Source organism: Anopheles gambiae, chromosome 2, assembly GCF_943734735.2.
Source record: "Anopheles gambiae chromosome 2, idAnoGambNW_F1_1, whole genome shotgun sequence".
Lineage (NCBI taxonomy): Eukaryota > Metazoa > Arthropoda > Insecta > Diptera > Culicidae > Anopheles > Anopheles gambiae.
Genome location: NC_064601.1, coordinates 23,476,154 through 23,502,206, shown reverse-complemented (window position 1 = coordinate 23,502,206; position 26,053 = coordinate 23,476,154). Strand labels below are relative to the sequence as shown.

The window sequence follows — 26,053 nt, the reverse complement described above, 5'->3', positions numbered from 1 at the left end:
GAAAGCTGGCCAGCGCTTTGAGCGCATTGGTGGCCTGCTCGGGCGACAGGTTGGTGCCGTGCAGTGTCAACGCACTCACGATGTTCATCACCGTCCGGTCGTTCACCTTGTGCTGGGACACGAACTCGAGCAGATCGACCAGCTGCTGCACGTTTTCGTGATCCAGCTTGTAGCCGATCTGGATCTGCAGCAGCATCGGCAGGGCGATCTGCAGCGCCTCGACCAGCGGCGTCCGGTCGAGCTTCTTCAGGATAAAGCTAAGAAACACGATGTGATCCAACGTTACATCATTGATTTGGTGACGTATCAGCTGCAGCAGCACCGTGATGATTTCGCTGTTCGTGTGCACCCCGAGATAGGTAAGGATCTTCAAGCACTCCGTAATGTCGTTCATCAGGAAGGTGCGTGACTCGAAGCGCACATTTTGGCACAGCTCCGCAAACCGGGGATGCTTGAGGATCTGGTCCGAGCGGAGCGTGCTTTTGCCATTTTTCTGCAGCTCGAACAGTGTCTTGAGGGCGGGCAGTGTGTACACGTGACGGTCCTGCTTGGTGCGGCTGATGGTGGGCAGGAATTCGAGCACCTCCTTCGCATCGGTGGCAGATTTAAGCAGGCCGAAGTAGGACGAGGGCGTACCGTCGGCGGGTTGTATCTCCCGCCCGGTCACACAGTAGAACCGGCGAAGTATGCTATGCTGCTGGCTAAACATACGCAACAGCAAACCATTGCGAAACATACTCTGACCACTAAAATAAAGTAGGATTTATTAGATAACAAGTGTTGGGGAGACGCTAAGCTTACGGGATGGTACGCGCGATTTTCGTCTTTTTTTTTTTGCTCTCCGCGGGTGAATTGTGTATATTTTGGTAATCAAAACAACAGCATGCATGTTGATCGTATGGAATGTGTCAAATTGAGGGCCGGGTTTGACAGCTTAGAAGTGTTGCCAAAAATACGAAGGTGAATCGTGTTGCCAGCTGTGGAAAGAAGAAACAATTTTTGGTGATGAGAATTGGAAATTATAGAAATCCATACCTACAGATTGATTTCCGTTGTAAAAAAAACATTTAATTATAAATAATGGTGACATCGTTGAAATGTGAAATGAAAGCATTCTAGAAAAAAATAAACCGCGTTTCGTTCGTATCCCTAACACAAGATGGCGCTGGTTGCCATGCGATTCTATTTATTGTAGGTGATGGTGTGTCGTTATCTATTTATTTGTACAAAATTTGTGTTCATCTTATTCTGAATTAATTTTTTAATATATTTTTCCATATTCTAACAGCCATTGTTAAAAATATCCATGTTTTTTCAAATCGTTTGTCCATTTCTTGTACCCACCCTGTGGCAGCGACCGAGAATCGCAGATGGCAACACTGCTAATGTCACCAACACTGTCGAGCTGCCTCTTGCTTGTGGTGTGTGAAAAAATGTCGAACGTAATGACTGTTCAGAACGAGCGAGAGAGAGTGGTGGCGTTTTGTCACTTTGCATTCATTAAATAAACGCAAAGGTTTAGTTTTGTGTGTTTGTTCCAGCGAGAAAACGGAAAACTCCCCCTCCCTCACGCGAATAAATAATTTGTCCAGTCATTGTGGCCGTGAAGAGACTAGAGTGCATTTCATTCCACAACGAACGAACGAGAGTTGGTGTGCGTACGGAGCAGCAAGAAGCAGGAAATTCGTTCAGTCCGTGTCGACGAGAGACTGCCAGGGTGTCCGAGTTTCAGCAAAACATTCCCAGGCTCAGGGTGCGATGTGCGTTGGGAGAGGTGCAATAGCGTAGCGATATCGAAATAGTCTGAAGCGCAATATTGGATGCACGGCAAACGCAGCAGCACACAGCACGGTGACAACAACGGTACAACGAAACGAACGAAGGTCGCCCATCGTGTCGTCAGACATTTGAGACGCAGACCCAGCGCAGGAAAAGGGTTTTGAGATCTGCAAACATCGGCAAACATCGAACAGTCCGTGCCTACTTTTTTATTCGTTAGGGAAGAAATCGCTTAGCTAGTGCATCCGTAGTTTCCGGGTTGTGCAACGGTGTCGTGCGAGAACGACCACCACGATGGCACAGTCCCTCTCGACGGAGTCGTGCTCGTCGCTGAGCACACTGGCGGAAACGGATACGACCAGCTCGACCGTGGTGGACGACGAGAGTAGCGACAGTATCGAGCAGAACCGGCCGAAACGCAATGAGCGCCACGAGAAGCTCGGGTTCAAGCCGCAGAAGGAGCTGTTCTGCAACAAATTTCTACCCTACACGGAGAAGCTGGACGATGAGTCACAGGCCAACCTGGAGCGTATCAAGAACAATCTCGGCAAGGCGGTGGCGATGCGCGAGATGGGCCCCGCGGTTATGCTGAACATCCGTAACTTGGTGACGTAAGTGGAGGGGAGGGATTAATAATGGCTCTGCAGTGTGTTGTGGCAAGGTTTTCTAATGATGTATGTGCCCTTTTTGTTGCAGATATATTAAACTGTACGGTATGAAGTTTTCCAAAGAGGATCACGTGAAGTTCGTACAGCTGCTGCTCGAAATGCTCGTCATTCCCAAACTCGACCCGGACGCTATTAACAAAATCAGTGAAGCAATCTTCTTTCTACTACGGTATGTTACAGCTCGATACCGTTTTCCCTCCCCTGTCCCTTGCTAATCCTAGAATACTTATTTTGTTGTTTTTTTTAGCAAGCGCGAATGGCTCAGTACGGAGGATTTGCAGATCGAGTGGCGACCGCTGTACGATCTGTTCCATCTGGTCGTGTCGCGGCTAAGCAAAAAGGGCGAACTGTTCAACACCACATCGTAAGTAGTTCGAATTCTGTGCCTATTTGTCTTACACTCGTCCCAGGCCCGTATTTTCGAGTCCCATGTGCTTAGAGCGTTCGTCGTTCGAAATGTTGTTCGGGGGTTGTTTTCGTTTCTTTGTTGAGTAAAATCCGTTCCTCCACCAATTTGCGTACCCCCTGCAGGAAGAACCGAAACGAAAGCACGAAATCACCGCTGGCACTGTTGCTCGAAGCCGCCGCCGAGGAGATGGGCTACGATGTGTCCACCGTGGCCCAGTATCTCGGTATCGAGATGGATGCTAATGGACAGGAGAAAGCGTAAATCATTTTTTGTTTGTTTAAATTGTTTTGATTCCTTCTCCTCTATTCTGGCTCCCGCTTTCCCCATTCCCCGTCATTCTCCTTCGGGTTCATTCGGCGCGGACATTATCGTATGTTTTAAACGGTGGTGCTAGGCCAGCGATCGGCAAACTTTGCGACTGAAAGAGCCATTTCTTATTAAAATGATCGTAGAGCTCCACGAGCAGAGCCATCTAGATCAACCAAAAGAGAAAATGTATGAAAGTTCTATGACATGTGTGAACGATAAAAAGCACCATGCGGCCCGCGTGTCATACTTTGCCGATCGCTGTGCTTGGCCATTTGCAATTTTGTGGATGGACATTTAAAAGACAAAAACACTCTCTTCCTTTCTCCTGGTCACCCTTATTCTATAAACTCTCCAATGGTAATGGTGTTTATTTTGTTTTGTTTTGGGAGTTGTGTAGCGAGTCTATTGTATGTATGTGTGTGTGTTTAACTGAGGAAAAATGGTACAAAAGAAAGGCTAATTTTGCTATTAGCGCGCGCTAGAGAGAAAGCGAGAATGTGACGAGCTGTGTAGTTGCATCGTTGTTGCATCATTGCATTCTCATGTTCATGGTAGATTTAATCGTACAGACACTTGGGCACGTGCCTTCCGGCGCTATTAACATCCATGGAGTATGGGATACCATGAACCATGGACACTCTGTTTTCATCGCAGAACCATTGTCCACCTAAATTCGTTGCACATTCTTCCTTGGGACGGTATTAACGAACCAAAAGTTGGGAAATCACCGGTCGGTGTGGTTTTCATCCTTCGCTTTAGGTACAGAGTGTTGCGGTTTCTGCTTCGCTGCCGGTTATATTTACCCAAAACTTGCGAAGAATAACAAAGCATTCTAATGTTCTCTCCCCTTTTTCCCAGGACCATGGAGGCCAACCTGCAATGTGCAATACAAGTGTGTACACCGTAAGTATTTGCCGCTTCTACTTTCCATTTTGTTTGTAACAATGCCCTTCTCTCTCCTCCTTCCCTTCCCGATAGCTACTTTCCGCCGTCCGCAATGCAGGAAATATTGGACGAGCTTATGCCGCGGATACAGCCCCTGGACAATGGTAGCGGTTGCGAGGTGGTCACCATACTGAACATCTTCCTCAACTACGAGCAGGGGTACGAGCTGTGGTTCGACAAGCTGATGTCGATCTGGAACGCGTACCACAACCCACCGTGGGCGGGCGACCTGATGACGATGTTTGCGGTCGTTGGGCTGAAGAACATCGGCCACATCGACTGGGAGCCGCACATTCCGACCATGTTTGCGCGCATCACGCGCGCGATCAACTTCCCCGTGAACTACCGCAACACGAAGGGGGGCCGGGCGAATGGGCTGCAGCCGGACGCGATCGCGACGTGGATTGTGTCAGCGCTGGGGCCGCGCAGCAGCGCCCAGCAGTATCTGAGCACGTTCATGTCGACGATCGAGTCGTACCTGCATCCGGCCAACACGGGCAAGTGGGTGAAAATGTTGGGCGAAATATTGATCCTGCTGCCGCGGTTCTTCATCGATCGGCTCGTGGTCGAGCGGTATCGCAAGGGGCACCATATCCGGCCGATACCGAGCGAGCACAAGCTGACCGAGGAGTGCATTACCGCGTTCGTGGAGTGCATGAAACCGGTCGCCCTGCAGGCGATGTATTCGCGACTGAACCCGCAGGAGGTGGGGAAAATATTCCAATGCTTGGCCGACCTGCGGCCGGCCCTGATCATTCCGACCATTATCGAGCGCGTGTACACGAGCCTCGATTCGTTGACGGAGCCGCGCAAGCTGACGGCCGCCCTGCACGGGCTGATCGGTGTGTCGCGTGCGCTCGTTTCGGGCCACAAGGGCTACACCGAGGGCCGTACGCACGTGATACCGCTGTTTCTGGCCACCCTGCCCGGGATCGATGGTAACGATCTGATGAAAACGGTCATCACGTTCCAGTTCCTGACGTCGGTGGCGTTCCTGATACCGATCATCGATTGCTCGCAGGCGGGCCAGCACCACACCAACCTGACCGACGACGAGCGGCTGCTGTGCGAGCAGACGGCCGACTTCGAGAGCTTCGCGCTGCAGTATCTTGACCGGCTGTTCCTGCTGATCGAGAACAGCTCCACCAACAACGTGCGCATGGAGCAGTCCGACCTGGACACGGCCCGCTCGAAGGCGGAATCGCTGCTCGAGCCGATGGTGCAGACCTGCACGCACGGCATCATGGGCCAGTCGTCGGATAAGATTGTGGCGGCCGCGGCCAAGAAGCTGATGGAGTTCGTCCAGACGCGCCTGTTCGAGCCGAACGTGGCCGGCCAGCTGGTCGGCTGTCTGGTGCGCCTGTTCGCCCGCATCCATGGCAGGGAGGTGTTGCGCGTGCTGCTGCCGCACGTGCTGCGCCTGATCGAGGACTACATGGGCGAGCACGACGAGGTGGAGGAGCTGGAGAAGCACAACGACGAGATGCTGTACTATCTGGTGCTGCTGTCCAACCTGGTGCGGGGCGATCCGCGCATCATACGCAACTACGTGGACGATCTGCTGCCAACGCTGGACCGGCTGGCCAATTTTAAGTGCAAGCGCGTCGCGCGCTATCTGGCCCAGATCGTTGGCAATCTGATGAACAACATGTCCACGGTGCAGACGATGGACATTCGCAACAGCCCGGACTGCTTCCAGAAACCGCTGTCGGAGATTGTGCCGGTGAAGCGGTGGGGCGAAAAGATGGCCCCGGACGGTAAGATCGAGTGGCGCGTCCCGGACGAGGGCGCTCGGGCGGTCTGTGAGCGCATTATGCATCGCTACCTGCCCGGCCTGCTGGCCAAGCTCGAGCAGCACAGTGCCGGCGAGGTGACGTTGCCGCGGGAAGAGCTGCACCGGAGCGTTATGATGGTGCAGGCGCTCATTCGCTGCTACAACTTTCTGCCCAACTGGACGGACGAGGAACCGATCAAGCTGTTCGAGACGTGCGTCGATTTGCGCGAGCTGCAGCTGAACGTGACGCTCGGGTTCGAGGGGCTGGAAATCCGCATGCCGGGCGGGGAGAACGTGCGCAAGGCGATCATACGCACGATTGCGCGGCTGCAGGACCGCCTGCTGGAGGTGTCGGAGGACGACACGCAGACGCTGAAAGCGATCGTCACGCTGTACGAGAAGGTGCTGCTGCGCAAGCACCCGAACGGGTCGTACGAGATGCAGCTGAAAACGTTCAACTCGACCAAGCGCTTCCAGACGTACCAGCTGACGCGCTGCAAGCGGGACGTCCGGGCGGTGGTGGTGACGCGCGTCATCATACAGCAGGACTGCCGGGACGAGATGAGCCTGCCGCTGTTCAGCGCCACCCATCTGGAGGTGATGAAGAAGCTGCTCGAGCTGTCCGTCTCCTACTACTCGACCGTGCGGATCGAGGCGCAGGCCAAGCTGCACGACATGCTGTACCTGTTCCCGTACGCCTACCCGCTGCTGACCGATCGCATCGTGGAGTGTTTGCAGCTGGACGCCAACACGAACCACGAGCGGTTCAAGGGCATCCTGTGTCTGCTGTTCATCAAGCGCCGCGGTCGGCTGATATCGCAGAACAATTGGGAGTATCTGGCCCGCGTCTGGCCGGCCCTGCTGCGCTCGAAGCTGTCGGTGAAACCGTCGATCGTGAAGCTGGTGGACGGGCTGAAGAAGATGATCGACGGCCAGTCACCGACCTACCTGCTCGAGGTGGACATTGGCGAGAAGGTGGTGGAGCGTGCCCTCGCCCTGCGTACCCGTGTCGATGAGCTCGATTTGGCGCCCGGGCAGGCGGCCCGGGCGCGTGAAAACAAACGCAACATGGAGCTGTTCCAGCAGCTGATTGCGGACATTGTGCAGACGGTCGAAACGAGTAAGCTGCACCTGCGCTACCACTATCTTGCCTCGGTCATGCTGATCAACTTGTGTCACCCGTACGCCGAACATCCGCCGTCGGTAACGCGGCTCACCGTGCACCACCTCATACACGACTCGGTGACCGAGCGCAAGCTGGCCATTCAGCTGCTGCTGGGCATATTCCGGCAGCAGAAGCGCCCGCAGAAGAAGTGCGTCATGAACCCGCTCGAAATAGTCGCCCGGCTGGCCGGGCAGGATGGCGGCTCGGTTCCGCCCAACCCGGGCTCGAACGTAGCGCCCGGCTATCGGGACGACAACATGTGGCTCCAGTACGACGTGGCGCGGGTGCCGAAGAGTCAGGCCGAGTGGGACGAACCGCGCTACATGTACACGGTCGAGGGGTGTTTCGGCTGGACGCAGGGCTTCAAGATGTACGCGCCGAGCGCGGAGCAGCCGAAGCTGGACCGCACGGTGGACGAGCTGAGCGAGCACGAGCGTACCATATTCGAGTTTTTCGACCAGCAGGAAAACGTCGACACGCTGATGCGCTTCTGGTCGCTGGAGGAGAAGAAGGGCCGGGACGAGTTCAGTGGGTCGCGCATGCTGATGATCAAGATGCTGTTTAAGCTGTTCGGCGACCGGCTGCTGGATCGGTTCCTGTGCCATATGAAGCGGCTGATCGAGGACAAGGCGACCGAAAGCAACCACCGCTGTGCGGTCGAGGTGATGACGGGGATAATGCGCGGCGCCAAGCACTGGCCGTACGAGAAGACGCGCAGCATGTACGAGCGGCTGGTGCCGCTGATCCGGCTCGGCATGCAGAACGTCACGGTCGACACGGACATGTACTGGGGCATGTGTTTCGCGACCGCGGCCCAATCGATGGACCCGTCCAAGCAGCACTGGCTGCACGAGGTGCTGCTGGAGGATCCGCTGCAGGATGCGAACAGCTTCAGCGACTGCAACCGGCTGTACTGTCTGCAGGGCGCGTTCAACCAGCACGTCTGGCGCATGGCGAGCGTTGCGCACCGGCTGCTGGACTACCTGAAGCCGCACCTGGACCACCCGTTCCAGAGCTTGCGGGAGCGGTTGGGCAACACGCTGATCAACATCTTTGAGGGCGACCTGCGCTTCGAGGGGTATGAGTGTAGGGCGATTTCCCCGCAGCGCAGTGAGATGATTGCGTACGTGATGCCAAAGCTTGCCATCCTGCTGCAGAAGGATCCGGAACCGCCGAAACCGAAGGTAGCGGCGGCGGATGAGATGCAAATGGAGGTGGAAGGAGGTGCGCCCGACGAGGACAGCGAGTATGTGAAAGCGGTGCGACTTTTTAAGACGAGTAAGTAGCTACGCTCCAGAATCTGATTTCTGATTATTTCTTCATTCACTTTGTACATCATCACAATGCGTCCGTCCCCACAGTTGCCCACTGGATCACGTACACCATCCATCGGTACTCGAACGGCAACGAGAAGGAGTACTTCGAGCTGCTGCCGATCGCGTGCCGGCTGGAGCGTTCCGAGCAGGACCAGGAGCTGAGCGAAATCTGCACACTGCTGCTGGCGTTCATCTCCCAGGCGCTGACACTGCCCAACTGCATGGACGTGGCGCTGGCCAAGATCGACGAGGTGTCGAAGATGTCGTTCTGGTCGGCCCGCCGTGCCGTGATCGATGTGCTGCAGGTGCAGGTCTTCTACAACATGACCATCATCCTGAGCCGGCCCGAATGGAAGGCGAAGGTGCAGGAGATTGTGCTGCGGTTGCTGGAGGACAGTGTGGTGGAGGTGCGCGAGAAGGCGGCCGAGGTGCTGTGCGGGCTGGTGCACTGTTCCTTCCTCACAGCGACCGAGGAGCTGCTCGAGCTGTTCAAGCGCAAATGTCGCACGAAAATTATCCGCTCCAAGCGCATCCGGGTCGAGGCGGCGAGCTGTTCGAGCGAGGTGGCCCGAAACGAAAAGTAAGCTGATTGCCGTGTGTCTGTTTGGGAGTAGGGTTTAAATAATGTTTTTGTTTGTTTTTCCTGCAGTGCGGAAGCGAATGCCGTCCTGGCTCGGCATACCGGTGTCCTCGGACTGTGTGCCTTCATATCCGCCTACCCGTACGAAGTGCCTGAGTTTGTGCCGAACGTGTTCGAGCATCTCGGTGCCCATCTGAACGATCCGCAACCAATACCGGTAATGGCACGGGGGAAAAAAACCAAACCAAACCATGGCCTTCTGAGCTTGTGTTAACTTAAGCTTTCCCTTTGTTTTTGTTCTCGCAGGCTACCATTCGGAAAACGATGGGCGATTTCAAGCGCACCCATCACGACAACTGGGAAGTGCATCAGCTCAAGTTCACCGAGGATCAGCTGGCGGTGCTGAGCGATCTTACGATTCCTCCGTCGTATTACGCCTAAATCGTAACCACCGCGAAGCAAACCGCAAGGCTGAGCTTCTGCACTGAACCGCAGAGACGGTTTATAGGCTTATAGGTTATAAAGCGTTACTATTTCGTATCGTAGTTTTAGAGCTGCCCCAAAATCACGCAAGGGGAACGACAATGACACATGGGAGGAGGTATTCAAATTTAGTTCTATACGTTATTTTCTTTCTAATGCCTTTCTAATTCCTAACATTAGTAGCAGTAGCAGCATACGCCCAGCCTAATGGGATTGGCCAGCTGCACAGAATGAAGGCGATATTCCGTCGCCTAAGAAGACACACGTGCTTATCGCACAAAACATAGAAACCAAAACACAGTTCCGTGAAAGGCTGTGTGGGTGGGTGTGTGTATGTGGTTTGTAAACAAAAGGGGTGGCAACGGGATTAGGTCAGCTGACTATAAACGATTATATAAAGGGGTAAGGTTTAGGCACGGTTACAGAACAACGGTTACGCATCGTTTTTAGGTTGTGTATTCATTAAGCTCGCACGCGTTATTAGCGTTACACTGTGGCATTCTAGCGCGACCGCGCGCAAAGACATTGATGGTGGTGATGGCGAATAATGCTTTACGGGCACAGGGGACGAGGGGGCGCATTCAATAAAACGAAAGCCAATCGTATATTGGGAGTGATTTCAACGTAAACACATCCCCCCAATTGTGTATCGATTGTGTGGTGCGCACAGTGAAAGAAACGCTGCTCGTTAGCAATGGTACAGTAATGTATACTTCATTCGTTGTGTTTTTTTTAAATCGAAATAGAGGTTTTATTATTAGAATTTACTTACATAAGATTTCTTGTTCTTGTGTGTGTTTGTGTGTGTCTATGTTTTAACCGTTTTGTTTGGGTTTTAAACTTCTTCAACTGGCTTTCGGTTCGTGCTTTCCTCATTTAGCGGCCCTCAGCCGTTGCTCAGCCGAAGCTGCTGGTTCTCTTTCGCAGTAATGCCCTTCCCTTAGGGTTAATACCACCACCCACTTTACACTAAAGTTTATTGATAAGTTCTAGAGTTCTTTGGGTGCATGTTTGTATTCGGGGTGTTGTTGTTGTTACTTTCTCTTCTCTTCTTCCTCCTGTTATTATCCACTCGAAAGTTCACCTGCAATCTCTCCGCGATGTCCCCACTTAAACGGTTTGTTAGAAGGTGTATTGGAACGTTTGTGTGTGTGTGTTGGTTTTATCAATTACTTTGCTTTTGCTTGTGTGTGTGTGTGTTTACTGTAAATGTGTACCGTTGTCGTCCATTTCCTCTTCGGGGGGTTTCCTGCGTTTTTTTTTTGCTCTTTTGTTTCGTTCATTATTTTCCTTTTCATTTTCACTAACTGAGGGGACAATTCTATGAATTGGGGTATCGCTTATCTAGAGTGTTATTACAATACGGTTTTTCCCTAGATTGTGTGTTGTGTGTTTGTTTTCTTGCTTTGTGTATCTGTTCGCTTCTTATTTAGTTTGCTGTTCGCTTTCTGTGGTTTGTTGTTTTATGGGTGTCTGTGTGTTTTTGTTTGTTTGTCTTCTCTTCATTCTTTTCGTTATTAATTGTGTATATTTTAGCTCTTTTTCTTCGTTTCTTGTTTTTGTGTTTCTTTTTTTCTCTCTTTCTCTCTCTTTTTCATCGGGTTCTTTCTTTGTTTTTCTATTCCTCTGTACTGGATAATGTTTGCTAATGTGTTTTATTACTAGATTACGGGCTTGATTAGCGGGCATTCGAAAAAAAACTCCGTCTCGGCCTTCCAGTCCACTTCCATCCCACGGCGGTAGTGTCGGGCGCATGACGGGGATTTATCTTTTTTCCTCCTTTTTTCATAAATTTGTCACACCCAGACGCGTCTTGCAGCATGGGTTTTTTGTTGTTGTTGTCATACTTTCATAAATGCTACAGTTTTGTTTTGTTTTCTTTTTTCTTATTTTATGTTTACGTGTTATCCCGCCATCAACTACAGAGTTTGCCACACGATTGCTCCTCTTTGCTTCACTGTACGCAAGCAAACAGGCGGCCGCTTCGCGCGGCCAAAACCGGAACACGGACTGAACTGGATGTATGAAAATGGTCGGACAAAGTAAAGGATGAGATATGTGTATGCCAAACAAAAAGAAAAAGAAAAAGCGAAGCATAAACGCAGATAACAGTAACAATAAGGTGGGTTAATAACGCACAATCCAGTTCAACAAGGGCGTATATGACTTTTAAACAAATCCATAGTGGAAAAAGGAACCAGGTGTCTACCTTTCTCGCTACTAACAAATTTCCCCCTTTTTCCGTCTCGTTTGTGGTACAAAATCTAAACGCAACTTACACTGTCCCAACAACCCAGGCAAGGGACGGAAATGGGCAGCTTTAAACCGAAAGCTTGGGAGCAGCAAGATCCCTTTACTTTCGTCTGTTTTGGGCGCTTTCTTGTTTTGATTCGTTAGCTATGCTGGCGATGAGTATTACTTAAAGTAACTATATTCATGTACGTGTTAGTGATGATGATGCGGGTATATGGATATAATTAGAGGTGATAATACGCTACGAACGATTGATAAGAATGATACGATGATGATGATGATGATGATGATTGTTGGAGCCGTGTGTGTTGATTGGTCATGATTCACAATTCCGCGTACTTCGTGTTTGGTTTGTTCTGTTTTGCTAAATTTGCACCTCGCGTTCAACGTTCGCAGTCGCAGTGAAATTGCACATTTTTTGCACATGTGTGTTGTAACAATATGGGTCACTTTTTCTTCCTCTTCTTCTTATGTGTGTTTTTTTGCAGTGAGAGCTTCCTTTCGAAGGGGGGGTTGGTGAAAGAGCTCACCTGCCTAAATGGGACGCACCTTAACTCCCACTACTAACCCGCGGGCCGTTTTGTCTTTCTTGCTTTGGATCACAATGAGTTGCTGCTGCTTACATATGGGGGAAAACAAATGTCCTTACCCTGTGTTCTTCTACGTTTCCTACGATTTGCACATTCGTTCATTTTTTTTTAAAAAGAAGAAGAAGAAGAAATAGAAGCTCAATGCAGCACAAACTGATACACTATCTGAAAGTCGTCCACATCGTACAGCACGAGCAGCACGAGCAGTACGAAGCACAGCTCGAGCGCGGTGAAGAGCAGAAAACATCGCCGTCATGCATTCGTGTCCGTCTGGCGCGGCTGCCTCACCACGCACTGGCCCTTCTCGCACAGGCTGATCGTTTTCAGCAGATTGTTGCCGGCCGAGCTGCCGCGGCCCGATCCACCGGCACCACCAACATTCCGATTCGGAGGACCGCCAGTCCCACCACCACCACCACCACCGGCAGTGTAATCGTGATGATTGTGCATTACATTGCCACCGCCGCCGCCGCCGGAAGATTTGTAATTGTTGTTGTACGTACCGATAATATGATTTCCACCATTGCCACCACCACCACCACCAATGCCCGATCCGTGCGCATGGTTGTGCTGGCCCCCGCCCGGTGTATGGCCACCGGTGGGAGCGCCACCGCCACCGAGCGGATTGTAGTTGTTGTACCCATCGTACAGGCTGTAATGGTCGTGGTAGCCGTGGCCCGCGTTCGGGTCCAGCAGCTGGTTGCCGTCGATAAAGTTGAGCGACTCGAACAGCGTCGGGAAGGCGTAGAAGATGATGAACATGACCGCGTACAGCACAAACTGTAGCGTCACGCACGTCCAGATGAGGTTGATCTGGGAATGGATGGATGGAGTACCCGGGTTAATTTCGATCCCTTGGTGTGTAAAATCTTGTGTGAAAGCTTACCTTACTCTTACGACTATGTTTCGTTACGTTCACAAATGGTACAAATGCTAGCGTGAGCGCTATACCGGTCAGCAGGCCGGCGATCAGCCCGGTAAAGTTCTGCTGCAGTGGCAGTGTCCCCAGCCCGAACAGGGTGCAGCCGAGGGTAAGCAATTTGATCATAGCTAGGTGTGGTTTTTTCAAGCTCTTCCAGTGGCACAGTACGAGCTGCAGCATCAGCGATGCCAGCACGCCCGCAATTGACGGTAGCGGTCCGACCTTTGCAGGCAGAGTGAAAGAGCAATAATACAATGGACATTAGAGATGAGGGCGAGTTTTTTTTGCACCTTTGACCCTATTTTTGTAACTCAATTTATGGAGGTTTTAGGCACACTGCTTGAGGGAGTTGTATATAAAACGAATGAATCCGAGAGTGAGTTAAACGCCCAAAAAGTGGATGAGTTGAATTTCAAAAGAGTGAGCTACTAATCATAGAGAGTGAAGGAATTGAAAGAGTGATGGAGCTAACTCACAAAAGAGTGTCTCCAGTCAGCATAGAGAGTAAATGAGTTGTATCGGAAAGTAGTGAGTTACTAGTTGACACAAAGAGTGAAGGAGCTAAATCCTAAAAGATAGTGTCACTCAGTTCAGAAAGGAAGTGAGTTAAATCCCAAAAGAGTGAGTGTGTTGAATTTCAAAAGAGTGCGTCAAAGAGCCAGCACAGAGTTTGAGTAAGTTGAGTTGCGAAGACGGCACAGAGAATGAGCGAGAATGAGGCACAGAGAACACTAACTAACTCCTTTGGGATAGTCGGCCAGAGCATGGACTCCGTTCGCCAAAATCCATTCGGCGCTCACTTCAACATTGAAAAGTGAGTGGCGTCACCCAAAGCGGCTCTGAAATGAGTGCATATGAGTAGAGTTCATGCTCTGGCGGAGTATCTAATCAACAGATAAAAGTACGTGAGTTGAACCGCAAAAAGAGTGGATTTCTATTCATCGCAGAGAGCAAATGAGTTGAATCCGAAGAGTGAGTGAGTCCCAAAGGTGTAGTAAAATATTTTATGCTGTAAAGCATTTTGTTATGAATCTTTTAAGTGTGACTTAAAGCCCCCATATTCACTCTTCTACTCCGATTCAAATCGCTCACAGCAGTGAGTACGCTTATTAGAAGACACCGGGGGGGGGGGGGGGGGGGAACAGCATATGTTACATTACCTCCGCCTTGTACGGCACAAAGATGGCGCTCGTCAGATTCCCGGCAATGCCCGACCCAATGTACAGGATGGCCGTGCGCAGCGGCCCGATCAGGCGCTCCAGATCGGCCAACAGCAGATGCTGGAAGGCGACACTGACGATCAGATGGATGAGCCCGGCGTGCAGCAGAAGCGACGTGAAGAGCCGATAGAACTGGTCCGGGTAGTCGACGGCCATGAAATGGAACATGCCGCACACATCGTTCAAGCACGAGACCTGCGGGCAAGAGCAAGTGAGTGAGTGAAGAGTGTTCTGACACAGCACAGCGAGACACAGCACCATCGGCACTTACCTGCGAGCAGAGGGACGCCTCCTCGTGAAAGTACCCGTGCACAAAATCACAGTATTCTCTGGTCGTGATGCGGCACTCGCCGTACACGCCGATGCAGCACGGGTGGCCAATCACCTCGCACACCATGTGTTCGGCGGTGTGATCCTTGAAGCGGAACCGCTGCGACAGCTGGTTGTTCTTCCGGCAGATCGGCCACTTGGTGATGTCGTCCGGCCACTCGTGCGGTGCGATCGAGGCTGGAGCGTCGCAGTACTTGGGGTCAAGCCCGCAGACGCTGCCGGAGATGCGGCCGCCCGGGCCAGATTCGCCCGGCGACCACTTCTTCCACGTGGCGATCGTTTTCTGTATGCGCGAAACATGGGAAGAGATCGTTAGGAGTCGGTGGAGGAAAGCACTACCGTTTTGCATGACTTACCGAGGGCCAACCCCGGATGGAGCAGTCCGCCTGGGAGCTCTGCACGCAGCCAGAATCGTCGTTCCGTATGCAGCAGGCCGTTTCCCGCTCGTGCTTGCGGGTCCGCGACACCACGTCCAGTATCTTGGTGTCGCGCCGCATGCACGCCCCGTACTTGGCGCCGAGATGTATCAGGTCCGCGCTCCGCAGCCCAATCCAAATGTTGCGCGGTTCCTGATGGTGTACCTGGTGGGAAGAACGGGACGGTGAACAAAAACGTGTGTGTGAATGAAAGGGGGAACCCCTGCTCAGTAGCGTACGTTGATTCAGAGTGAACGAGCTGAAATGGTGAGCTGAGTTCTTTAGTTCATTTGTGAAGAGTCAAAACTACGGCCAGTGAGTGGCTAGTGAGTGTAGAGATCACTTAGACCTCGAATAAAGTATCTAAATTCATATTTAATGAGCAGTACTTAGGCTAAGAACTAAGTAGAGGTAAAGATTTATCTCTAGAAAGAGTTCAATATCTCACTTTGAGTGTATTGTTAGTCGGAGTGGAACATTGATATCACGCAGTGGCAGTTGGTGATGCAACTCTCCAAAGAATTATTTAAACTAAAAAAATATTAAAATTACTTTTAGTAATAAATCACCGATAAAAGTTTTACTCTCGAAGGAGTTATCTCTTGCATTAAAGACCTGAAACTCACAAATGAGTTTATTCGCCGTGAAGGAAAAACTAGTGGTCTTAAAGAGTGGAAATCGCACTCATCGAAATATAACTTTTGAAAGAGTTATCTAACTCATAAATGATTAAATGTGAGTGAGTTACTAGTCGGTGTGGAGAGTTCACCAATAGAGTTGTAACTAACAAAAGAGTTAGCGAATGAGTTCACATAGAAAGGCTGAGTTCTAGAGAAACCACTCAAACTCACAAATGATTGCCAGTTGGTTTGGACATCACTCATTGAGATTCCATACTGGAAAGAGTCTTTTAAACTTAAAGTTGATTCAATTCAAATGTAAGTGAGTTACTAGTGTTCGCAAAGAGTTGAATCGAGCTATGAGCGAGATAAACTCTTCACAATGATTTAATTCAACTCGTTCACTCTTCTTACGCGTATCGCTACAGTGACATCTACGTGCCAAAAACACAACAATTTCATACCTGCTGCAAGCTTAAGCTCGTGACGAGCACCTGAGCCGACCGGTACTCCATACCGAGCCCGATCGGACCGAAGCCGTAGCAGATCAGCGACAGGATCATCACCACGATCTGCACCGTGTTGATCCAGTAGGTGAAGAACGGCCGATAGTCGTACCGCTCGTCGAGCAGGTTCGGCCGCAGCAGCTTCACCCGGTTGCGCACCGGCCGCAGCGAGTTGTCCAGCACACCGTCCAGGATGTGGGACGAGATGCGCTGTCCGTAGATTCCGCCAGCCGCACCGTGGCCAGCCTGCTCCTGCAGTACCGCTCCTTGCTGGCCCTGCTGACCGGCCTGAGCCGCTGCCGCCTGTTGCTGCTGCTGCTGTTGCTGTTGCTGCTGGTGGTGATGGTGCAGTTCCGCCGATTTGGTTCGCCACCCGTTAATGATCCCACTGCCCGTCGCCCGATCCCCGTCCGACACGAACAGCTGGCGGGAGTTGTCGTGCATCTGCTGCAGCTGCTGGCCGCCCGCCCGCTCCACCGGTCCGATCTGTGCCGTCGGTGTGTCGAAAAATGCTTCCCCGTCCTGCAGCGGAGCCAACCCGTCACAGTGCACCTCCGACCCGTCGGCCCCATCCGTCCCCGTCAGCTCAACGTGGGCCGGCGCAAAGCTACGCGACCACTGGTGCTGTGTGCGCAGCCGCCGCCGCGTAATGCTCTGCACCAGGAAGCGCAACCCGCTGCAAATGACCGCCGGTACGGAGGGTTTCCGCTCCGCCCGTATCAGATACACGTCCCCGCCCTGCCGGTCCTGGGCGGAGGCGTAGTGCGGGTTGGCACGCTGCCGCCTGCTCAGCTCCGTTTCCCGCTCGTCCTGGCTCTGGGCGGGCAGTATGTCGGGCCGGTCGGACGGTGGCAACGGTGCGCCCGGCTGATGCCCATGATGATGGTGATGGTGATGGTGGTGAGGATGGTGATGCGCCCCGCCCTCACCAGGATGACCCGGCCCAACCATGACCTCGCGCCCATCGTAATCGTCGCGCAGCGAGCCGAACCGGCGGCAGGCGAACCGCCGCTGCCGGTCCTCCCACTTGGTCCGCTCGTACTCCTCGTCCTGGATCGGCACGCCGAAGAATTTGGCCGTCTCGCGCCGCACGTACTCCTTGGCGCGCTGCTTGCACGACAGATTGCTCTGCGGGATGCGCAGCAGCTGCGCATTGCTGCTGCGCTGCAGCGTGGAAGCGGGCGAATCGTTCAGCGATCCGGCGGCGTGCTGCGGCGGTGGCGGTAGCACGTGCGCAGCCATGGCGTACGGTACGCAGGCCGGCGAGGACGACATCGGTTGCTGGGAGGACATCATGAGGGTCGGTGGTGGCGGTACGGCCGGTGCTGTCGGTTGTGGCGAGGGGACCGGTGCCGCCGGTTGGTGCTGCGACGCGTGTGGCTCCGCGGGGCTGGTCAGTTGCTGTGGCGGTGGTACGGATTGCTGTTGCTGCGAGGGTTGGCTGGCTGGTTGCGGCATTACGGGCGTGCCGGACGCACTAGACGCGGTCGGCGGCTGCAGGGAGGAAGCTGATGGTGGTGGTGGTGGTTGTTGCTGTGGTGCCACCGCTTGCTGCTGGTTTGCAGTGGGACCACCCGCCTGGGATGGGAGCGGTTGCTGTAGGGCGTACTGTTGCTGCATCAACAACGATCGGCTGCTGCTGGCACTGAGCAGACTTTCCATCGACGGTGGTTCGTTCCTCGCCGGGCCCGACTGGCCAAACTGATGCTTGGCCGCGTTCCGGGGGATCGTAGCGCCACCGTCCAGGGGGGACGCGCCTACCCCACCCTCCGTGTCGTACGTCTGGGAGTGTTGCGATTGTGCGATTGTGGCTTGAACTTGCGGTGGAAGGTGCTGCTGTTGCGCTTGCTGGCCATACTGTGCTGCAAGCAGATGGTGCTGGTGCTGTGCGTGGGGTGACGACACGATCCCACCGCCGGCCGCCGCTGGTGGCTGGGGTGAGGTGAGTGAGGCCGGGCTGGCCGGCACCGAGTGGCAGCCGCCCTCCGGCAGGCCCCCGTTCGGCTGCGGACTGATCGGTCCGGTCGTTTGCGTCGTCTGGTGGACGCCGGTCGTGCGCCGCAGTGTGCTGCAGTGCAGACAGGAGGCGCTGCCCCCGTTCGAGCCCGCGTTCGGCTCGCTCATCACGCTGACCGGAGTCGACACGCGGTAGCTAGCGGCCCGCGGCTGGTCCAAAAACTCGGCCGACGACGTGCGGGACATGCGGTAGCCGTTGCTGGTGCTGCTGCTGACGCTCAGGCCACCAACTCCACCGACGCTGGAGGATCCTTGCGAGTGGCGGCTGCTGCTGCGCGACACATGGCCCGCCCCGTGGGGCAGTGTTGAGGTGCTGTGCGCTGTTGGCGGTGGCGCTGCCCCATTAGTACTCCCCGGGCACTTGGGCGGTCGAACACGGGCTGGCGGTGTGCTGAGGCTGCCGCTGCCGTTGCTGCTGGCGGCCATCGGTGTGCTGCTGCTGCTGCTGGTGCCGTAATGGTGGTCGGGCGTTTCGAAACCCTTCGGCGGCGATATGGTGGTCGGTTCGGGGCCACTGCTGCTCCCCGCTCCGCTCTTGACGCGAAACCCGTACGGCAGTGTGCTGCTGGCGCCCGCGTACCCATACGGCTGCGAAGGAGTGGGGTGCGCGTTCGATGGGCCACCGGGACGATGGGAACCGGCCAGATGCAGCCCAGCGCCCTGCCCGAGCAGGGCGCTCATCATGAGGGCTTGCGTTTTGGCGTTCGTGGGGCCGGCGCCGGACAGCGGCGGATAGGGTGACTCCTGGGGCGGTGGCGTCGGCACGTACCGCTTGATCGGCGTGTGCACGTTCGAGCCGAGGTAGCCGTAGGTGTCGGCGCCGAGAAAGTGGGCCGGCGGCGGTACGTACCGGTCGCACTGCGGCGAAATGTCCCGATAGTTCTCCGTCAAGCTGTGCCGGTACCTGCAAACAGAGCGGGAGGGGTTTTGGGTGATGGAGGGAAAGAGACAGAAAATTGCATTAGTAGTGTGTGGGTGTGTGAGTGGGAACTATCGCTGGATGGTGGGCGGCTACATTAATGGTGTTGTGAGATATGAGTGTGTGTGTATAAGGTAAGATATCGATGGCGTACAATTTAACCTACTACTGCTAGAGCTTAACCCAACAAGATGATGGCGAATACACATCAAAACATAAATAAAAAGATACTCGGCCGTATCGGGGAGCTCGTTTGTTGAAGAACGTTCGTCACTCATGAGTGGACAGGGTTGTATCACTAGATTGGGCAGTACAAAACCTAGACGGGTTTCTAATTTTTGATCATAGAGGAGCTATGAAATGAGTGAAAATGAGCGTCGCGGCGAACGTTGCCGGGAACGAACGAGCTCCCCGATACGGCCGTTAATCAGGCTTGAAAGCCTGTTATAGGGCCGGCATATCCGCGTAGGACGTTACGTCAAATAGAAGAATAGAACATACATGATGTAAAAAAAGTGTAACAATTAATAGATTTTTGCTTCCATCCTCGCCAACCTTCACACTAATTAAAACATAAACGCAAAATCAATTTGAATTGGCAACATAACAAGTAGTGTATGTAATTTTAGTGACAGTTAGTTAATGTGGTAACTGGACCACAAGATTATCCCACTATTCCACTAAACAGATCCTCCCTAGAGTACAGAGAAACGGCTTCTAAACCAAATGAACAGACAGGAATTAAAGAGTGCTTAAACTACTCTATCTCATCCTGATCCTATCACAAACGCTAGTATTAGGACATGTTCTGGGCGAGGAAACCAGTCATAGAACCGATACTGAACCCATACCAGTCAAGGAATTGATTCTACTTTATGTCGTTCTAAAAACTACCGCATTTTAGTGTGCATTACGACCCCCTTTTAGGTCGAAAATTACCAAAATCAGATTAAGTGGGGTTGTTGTGCATGGGTAGTATTAAAAAAATTGTATTACACCTGAGAAATTATTCGTTAATATACAAAGATAGTCTTGTGAATGGGAATTGACAAAGAAAATACTGCAAACACTGATCATCCGGGGGGGTCGTTATACAACCTAAAATTCGGTATATCCTGATCTGTCACAATCATTGAACGGATCCCGAGCCTGTCTCTTTGTAGGACCTAAATACAATAACTACTCCCATCGAGTAACTGACTGCGTAACGATAGTGGAAGGTGTTTTTTTTTTTTTAATAAATCAGCCATACAAATTTAGCTATTGAAGTATCGAAAACAGCTCCAAATGTCATGCGAATTTCTCTCTACTAGAACTCGTTTGTAGAATTTTGTAAAGTGATTATGTGCAATATAATAGAAAAAAAACAAAGCTCCGTGGTGCAGCTGTTAACTCACAATACATAACAACATTCCCGTCCTGGGTTCAAGCCTCCCATGGACTTGACCAGTCTCCTCATTAGCAACGAGTAACTATATGGCTGCTATCTGCTATTCAACAGATCTCGAAAACCTGCATAGGCCGACATGTGACCGCGTAGGACGTATTACGCCAAATAGAAGAAGAAGTAACAAGTATCCGTTGCTACCCTTTTTAATTTCGCGCAACAACCGTAGTCGGTCTAGGTCTACCTTCACCATTACAAGGTTTTCCAGGGGTTCTCATAGTTGTGGGACACTTCAGTGAAGTGAACTTCATATGTTGCAAATTGAACTCTGTGTCACCGTTTCAGGCTCCTTAGAAATTCCTATTGGATTTGTCCAACAAGGGTTCTGTAGAGTCCAATTTTCATTTCAGTTCATTTCGTGTAAGAAAGAGTCAATACAGTGTCTCATAGCTATGAGAACTCCTGGAAAACCCTGCAATGGGTTAATTAATGGGAACTAGTTACTATTAGCTAATAAATGCATTCCATGTCCATGTCGAAGGCATGTACATGAAACAAATTACTCTTACTAGTTGCACTGACTAGTAACAGCTTACAACAGCTATTTATGTTATTTACTTCAACTCAATCTTAATCCTTTTAATATAACAAGTTTTGTTCGTTTAGTTTTTGAGTACTAGAATTCACACGTCTAGTTGGTTGAAAGTCTCATTTTTTCGCATTGTTCATGTCTTGTGTTCCGCCGGCTTCTTCGCCACTCCGCGGAAGACATCCTTGGGGGAAACCCCTTGCTTGCTGAATAAAGGATGCGCAGTTTGTACCAGTACTCTATTACCCGATCGCCCTACACCTGACATTCAGGTGCAGGCGACCAGACACAAAGAACCGGTACTCCAGCTAATCAGTTGCAGCTCCCGCACCACAAAACGGTCCCGTCCCTAGGCAACCCTTACGGCCAAATGGTCAGAGCACTTGGAATGGTACATAAATCGATTCGCGCCACCGCTTTTCGGAGAAGCAATTAATCCCAATAACATGCTCTCCTTGCCCCACTACCCCACCCCAATCAGCTAGTTGTGTGTGTGTGTGTGAGAGAGTGAGAGTGGGTGTTGGCCGCAGCATCACGTACCTGATGTTCGAGGGGCTCGCGGTACGGCGCTGGATCGTGCCGTAGTGCCGGCCACTGTCGGTGCCGTAATGATGGCCGCCGGCCGGCCCGGGCGCTGGCAGTCCCATCACGTAGTGGTCGTTGCTCGGTGCCGGCGACGGTGGCTGCAGGCAGGCCGTGCTGAGCGGATCGTCCAGCGCACCGAACCGGTCCGTGCTGCCGTGCCGATCGATCAGCAGCCCGCCGACACTGCCCCGGCCCAGTGTCGCGGTCTCTCCCCGCAGTGCATGTTGCTGCTGCTGCTGCTGCTGCTGCTGCGGATGCGACGGTTCGATGTAGCGCTGTGCCGAGTGCCCGCTGCCGATCGAGACGGTGTCGGCCATGTCGTGGTAATTGACTGCCGACGGTGGCAATGCCAACGTCGGCTGCTGCTGCTGCTGTGAGCCGTAGTGGTTGTGGCCGTACGATGCCCGCCGGCCGGAACTGGCCGAGCGGAGCGTCCCACTGGCCGCCGCACCAGCGTACCATGCTGCCAGTGTGTGTGGTTGGGAGGCGGGTTGGGATTGGTGCTGCTGTTGCTGCTGCTGCTGCTGCTGAAGCAACTTCGCATGATGCGATTGCTGCGATTGGTGTGCATGGTTACGATGGTGTGACGATGACTGTTGCTGCTGCTGCTGCTGCTGCTGCTGCTGGGCTTGTTGGTGATGGTGATGGGACAGCTCCTTGGCGAGCTGCGGGGGCAGATGATGGTGGATGCCGGCGGCGTGGCCGTACTCCGCACCGGTCTCCATCGGGTTGAGCTGGCCGCCCGCCGCGTCTACCGGCTCCCGCTATAGGGGCGTCGTACGGCGCGCCGCACTCGGTCTTTCCGCCGCCGTCGCCTTTCGCTGTTGTGGCATCGTGGTGCGTGGTTCCGCTCCCGTGCGACTCCTTCCACCTTGAAGGCCTTTTTCGCTCTCCCACTCCCACACACTCTCTATCTTTGTCTCCTTCTCCGCGGTTCTCGTGCGTGCTAACGCGTTCGACTTTACGCCCTATTCCCTTTAATGCGTTGGTTGCTCGTGCCTGCGTGTTTGCGTGCCTGTGTGTGTGTTTATGTTTCGCGTGTTAATTCACGGTTGAGAGCGTTTTCCACACCACACACTCACGCGCGCACTCGCTCACTCGGGCGGGTTGCTTCGACCAATTTGCTATAAGCTCGCTTTCGCCCTTTGTTCCGTGTACGAACGATACAGCCAACCTTCGGCTTGCCGTGTTCCTTCACTGAAATAAGGCGCTGCTGATGGAGAAAATCAATCCACCGATGGTGTAGCTGTGTGTGTGTGTATGCGTGTGTCCTCTAGACAACAGGGTGACCGAGGGTAACAACAGCTTTCTGGCGCTGCGCTAACAATCGACGGCTTTGATGTGCTGCCAGCTTCTCACCGTGGTTCAACGCGCACCATCATCCTTGCCGGCGCGAGCAGGCGTCGTCACTATGACAGCCCCGTTTCGTGTCAGCTAGAAGTTGTTGCAGCTATCGCACCAGCAAAGATGGAGGGCACCACATTCCTGCTAAACGTACACACACCCACACACTTGCTCCGTCAAACACTTTACCAGCAGCAAACACGACACCTGGGATAAAAATAAACTAACCATCAGTGAACGGGGAAAGCTGTCGTTCGCCTACTGCGTGCCGATGACGATACTGAGGGAAAACGATCAGCCCCGGTGCCGTTGGGTAAAGTCTCCAAAGGACAATTCATCACTCAACGCATATCAACATTCAACGAGTGTCCAGTTTCCAGGGGTTCCGGCGGGTTGTAGATAAAAATACATCTCTTTTTGTCGGGTCTGCCTCAACGCGGGGCAGAATCGGGCAGAAGAGCATTTAACTTCACTTTTGCTACAGCTGCTTCTACAGTCCTTCGCTGCTCTGCTCGCCATAAAGCGCTTTGTGTGTTTTAGTAAACATCAAAGCAGTCCTTGGAGCACTCGCACCGGTTTTGGGCCTCGGAACCACTGGACCCTGGGCTGTTTTGCAGTAATACACTGTATTTGCTTGCGTACTTTCCGCTCCCCACAACATAATTCTTTTACGACTTCAATTTCATCCCGCACGAGCCGATGCGGGCGTATCTGCTGGTGTTTTGGGGGGGGGTGAAGGAGAGGCAAAATCATACCTCAAACCTCATCATCACACACTGGTACGTAATTACAGAGCGCACATTCAAGTGAAACCCTACCATTCCCCATCTCCCCCAGTTGATGGGTTGATGTTTTTTTTTCTCTCTCTATTGTGTACTTTGATTTCGCTCCCCCTTTTCCTGTGTGTTTGTGTGAGCTTGTGTGTGTGTGTTTGTGTGAGCTTGTGTGTGTGTGTGTGTTATTCTATTCCTTAAAAGTCTCTCCTTCGACAGGCCGCAAACACGTACACAATTGAAAGCACACAACCACACAATCACACACAGCTGCATTCCGCTACATGACCATCATCGTCGCGCACTCACACACGCAAATGGACACAAACACACAGATACACATACAGAAGACCTTGCACGTGACACACATGAAATCTTTCACACTCACACAAGCGTAGCAGAAAGCACACTGAGACACACACACACACAGACACACACAGCGAAATACAGAGCGGATCCACTTGATTAATCCTTTATTCAGCGCCTGAAGTACGTCAGCCCCGAAGAAGGGAACAAAATGGAAGGCAAAGGCAAAATTATCCCCCCTCCCCCCCAACCCAAAAAAAAAGAAAAGAGAAGGGACTTTTTGAACCGTTGTTGTTGTTGTCGTTGCTGGTAGATTTTACTTTACACTCTCCCCCCCCCCCCCTCACCCTCTGCTAGCGCTTTTCGTTCCCACCCTGCGTGCGTTACTTCTAAATTACTTCAACTGCATAAGGGAGCGCACGGGCACGCGCGCGCGTCTCTGTGGCTGTGTGTGTGTATAATTGAACGCTGCTACTAACTTGAAAGGGACACGACGCGTGAGGTAGGGGGACCCTTCTTCCCAAGTAGGGTTACACACTTAAAAAAAAAAAACCCCATTCGAAAAGCGAATCACTGCTACACCACTATTGAATAATTGGCGAAATCTTGGCGGAGCGAAACAGAGGGAAGGGGGTTGGGTGGAAGGAAGGAAGGCTAGGCGCGGGCCAGGCGATACTGCTGTCAGCGAAAATCCCGGGGACGAAGGTATTTGCAATTTGATGATTAGAATCGATCCAAATGCTGATGACCTTATTCCACGGAAAATGCTACCACCATCAAAGTAGGCGCCTCTCTCCCTCCGAACGGGGTAGGGTCGAAAGGGAGAGGGGGCTTCCGGGAAGAAAGGCGAAGAACCTAAACAGCAGCAGCACCCCGAACGGGAAGCAACGAAGCAAAGGTTGGTGGTAAAATTTTCCAATGTGACGTCGTTTTTTGTCGGTTTTTTTTTGTATTCTTTCACCAACTTTAAAGCCGTTTTTTTAGATCAAAGTGAAGATTTTCTGCTCTGTGGTGTTGGGTTTGGCACAGCGGGTGTGTGTGTGTGTTTTTTCACTCTTCCCTTTTTTGGGCACGGGTGTGCCATTGTTTTGACCGTGGAACACACATACACACACACACATACAGGCACACAAACAGCCACAACACCGTCACGGGAGCCAATTTTAACACTGCACCTTCTGCACCTTCTCGGCATTTGGAGCTTCCCCCGCAGCCCAACTCACAGTCCGTTTGTTGAAAGGTGACGATGAAAGGGAAGGGGGTAGTGGAGAGAAAGAGAGAGAGAAAACACTTTACGCCCTGTATCCTTGGGGGCTCGAAGAGGATGGGGGTTAAATCCTTCACATTTTGGGCGTTTGAAAATCGTAGCCTTAAAATCATGAACACTGAAACTGGAAAAAAAATAACACAAACTCAACGAACTACCGGAACAGACTGATGGTGCACTTTTATTTATAAAGCCTTTTGCCGTTTTCTGCTTTCCGGGGCGCGTTTCGGGTGACGCTGGAAGAACTGGTCTGGGACGTCCCTGTACGGTCGCGCGTTCGTACCCGTGGCGCTATTCCGACTGCAAAGCCTTCAACGTCACTTGGTTTTTTCCCATGTTGCCTCTGCGAACACAACGAAACCGTTTTCACAAACACACACACACACACATACACCGATATATTTGCTGTACAAGGGTGGTGAGGGAAGGACGGGAATGGTTGCTGTCTTGGTTTCGCACAGTAGGCGAATGATGTGCGCTGTTGGGAATGCGCGAGCTCCAACATTTGCTTTCTCGCTCTCGTACGTACACAAACACACAGGTACGTTCCTTTCGTTGCTTCATAGCGTGTAGAGCACAGAA

The 26,053-nt window shown here is 52.4% G+C and overlaps 3 protein-coding genes across 5 annotated transcripts in view; 1 reads left to right on the top strand and 2 right to left on the bottom strand.

The window, feature by feature from the left end:
- The window catches only part of LOC5667405 (uncharacterized), a 2,181-nt gene extending 1,271 nt beyond the window's left edge, over positions 1-910 (bottom strand). Inside the window, exons 1-2 of one of the 2 annotated variants that reach the window (XM_061652789.1) lie at positions 802-910; positions 1-746 (exon numbers count right to left, since the gene is read on the bottom strand). The exon at positions 1-746 is cut by the window's left edge and continues 865 nt beyond it. In XM_061652789.1, coding sequence (XP_061508773.1) covers positions 1-736 — 736 coding nt within the window. In that variant the 5' untranslated portion in view covers positions 737-746; positions 802-910. The other variant, XM_001688323.3, reaches the window with a different exon arrangement.
- Positions 911-1,401: 491 nt separating this feature from the next.
- LOC1273372 (proteasome activator complex subunit 4A) lies at positions 1,402-10,057 on the top strand. Of its 2 annotated transcripts, XM_061652785.1 has the most exons (9): positions 1,402-2,390; positions 2,476-2,616; positions 2,695-2,811; positions 2,979-3,113; positions 4,024-4,068; positions 4,144-8,327; positions 8,411-8,945; positions 9,015-9,162; positions 9,252-10,057. In XM_061652785.1, the coding sequence occupies exons 1-9, from the start codon at positions 2,074-2,076 to the stop codon at positions 9,384-9,386; spliced, it is 5,757 nt and encodes a 1,918-aa protein (XP_061508769.1). In that variant the 5' UTR covers positions 1,402-2,073; the 3' UTR covers positions 9,387-10,057. The 2 variants fall into 2 exon arrangements, with proteins under 2 accessions (XP_061508769.1, XP_312339.5); XM_312339.6 differs by lacking the exon at positions 2,979-3,113.
- Positions 10,058-10,149: 92 nt separating this feature from the next.
- On the bottom strand, positions 10,150-25,837 carry LOC11176005 (inactive rhomboid protein 1). The gene is made up of 8 exons (XM_061652786.1): positions 25,630-25,837; positions 21,737-23,332; positions 16,244-19,205; positions 15,100-15,324; positions 14,685-15,026; positions 14,354-14,608; positions 13,158-13,415; positions 10,150-13,084 (listed from the first exon to the last, which is right to left on the bottom strand). Exons 2-8 carry the CDS (start codon positions 22,504-22,506, stop codon positions 12,524-12,526), a joined length of 5,373 nt encoding a protein of 1,790 aa, XP_061508770.1. The 5' UTR covers positions 22,507-23,332; positions 25,630-25,837; the 3' UTR covers positions 10,150-12,523.
- Between the last annotated feature and the right edge of the window lie 216 nt (positions 25,838-26,053).

Excerpts from the sequence above, each read along its gene's own strand:
- LOC1273372 (XM_061652785.1), top strand. The coding sequence starts at position 2,074 with ATGGCACAGTCCCTCTCGACGGAGTCGTGCTCGTCGCTGAGCACACTG. Across the intron at positions 2,812-2,978 it reads GAACTGTTCAACACCACATC|GAAGAACCGAAACGAAAGCA; the intron begins GTAAGTAGTTCG and ends TACCCCCTGCAG. Across the intron at positions 8,946-9,014 it reads GAGGTGGCCCGAAACGAAAA|TGCGGAAGCGAATGCCGTCC; the intron begins GTAAGCTGATTG and ends TTTTTCCTGCAG.
- LOC11176005 (XM_061652786.1), bottom strand. The coding sequence starts at position 22,506 with ATGGAGACCGGTGCGGAGTACGGCCACGCCGCCGGCATCCACCATCAT. Across the intron at positions 14,609-14,684 it reads AGGCGTCCCTCTGCTCGCAG|GTCTCGTGCTTGAACGATGT; the intron begins GTAAGTGCCGAT and ends TCTTGCCCGCAG. Across the intron at positions 13,416-14,353 it reads TTGTGCCGTACAAGGCGGAG|GTCGGACCGCTACCGTCAAT; the intron begins GTAATGTAACAT and ends CTGCCTGCAAAG.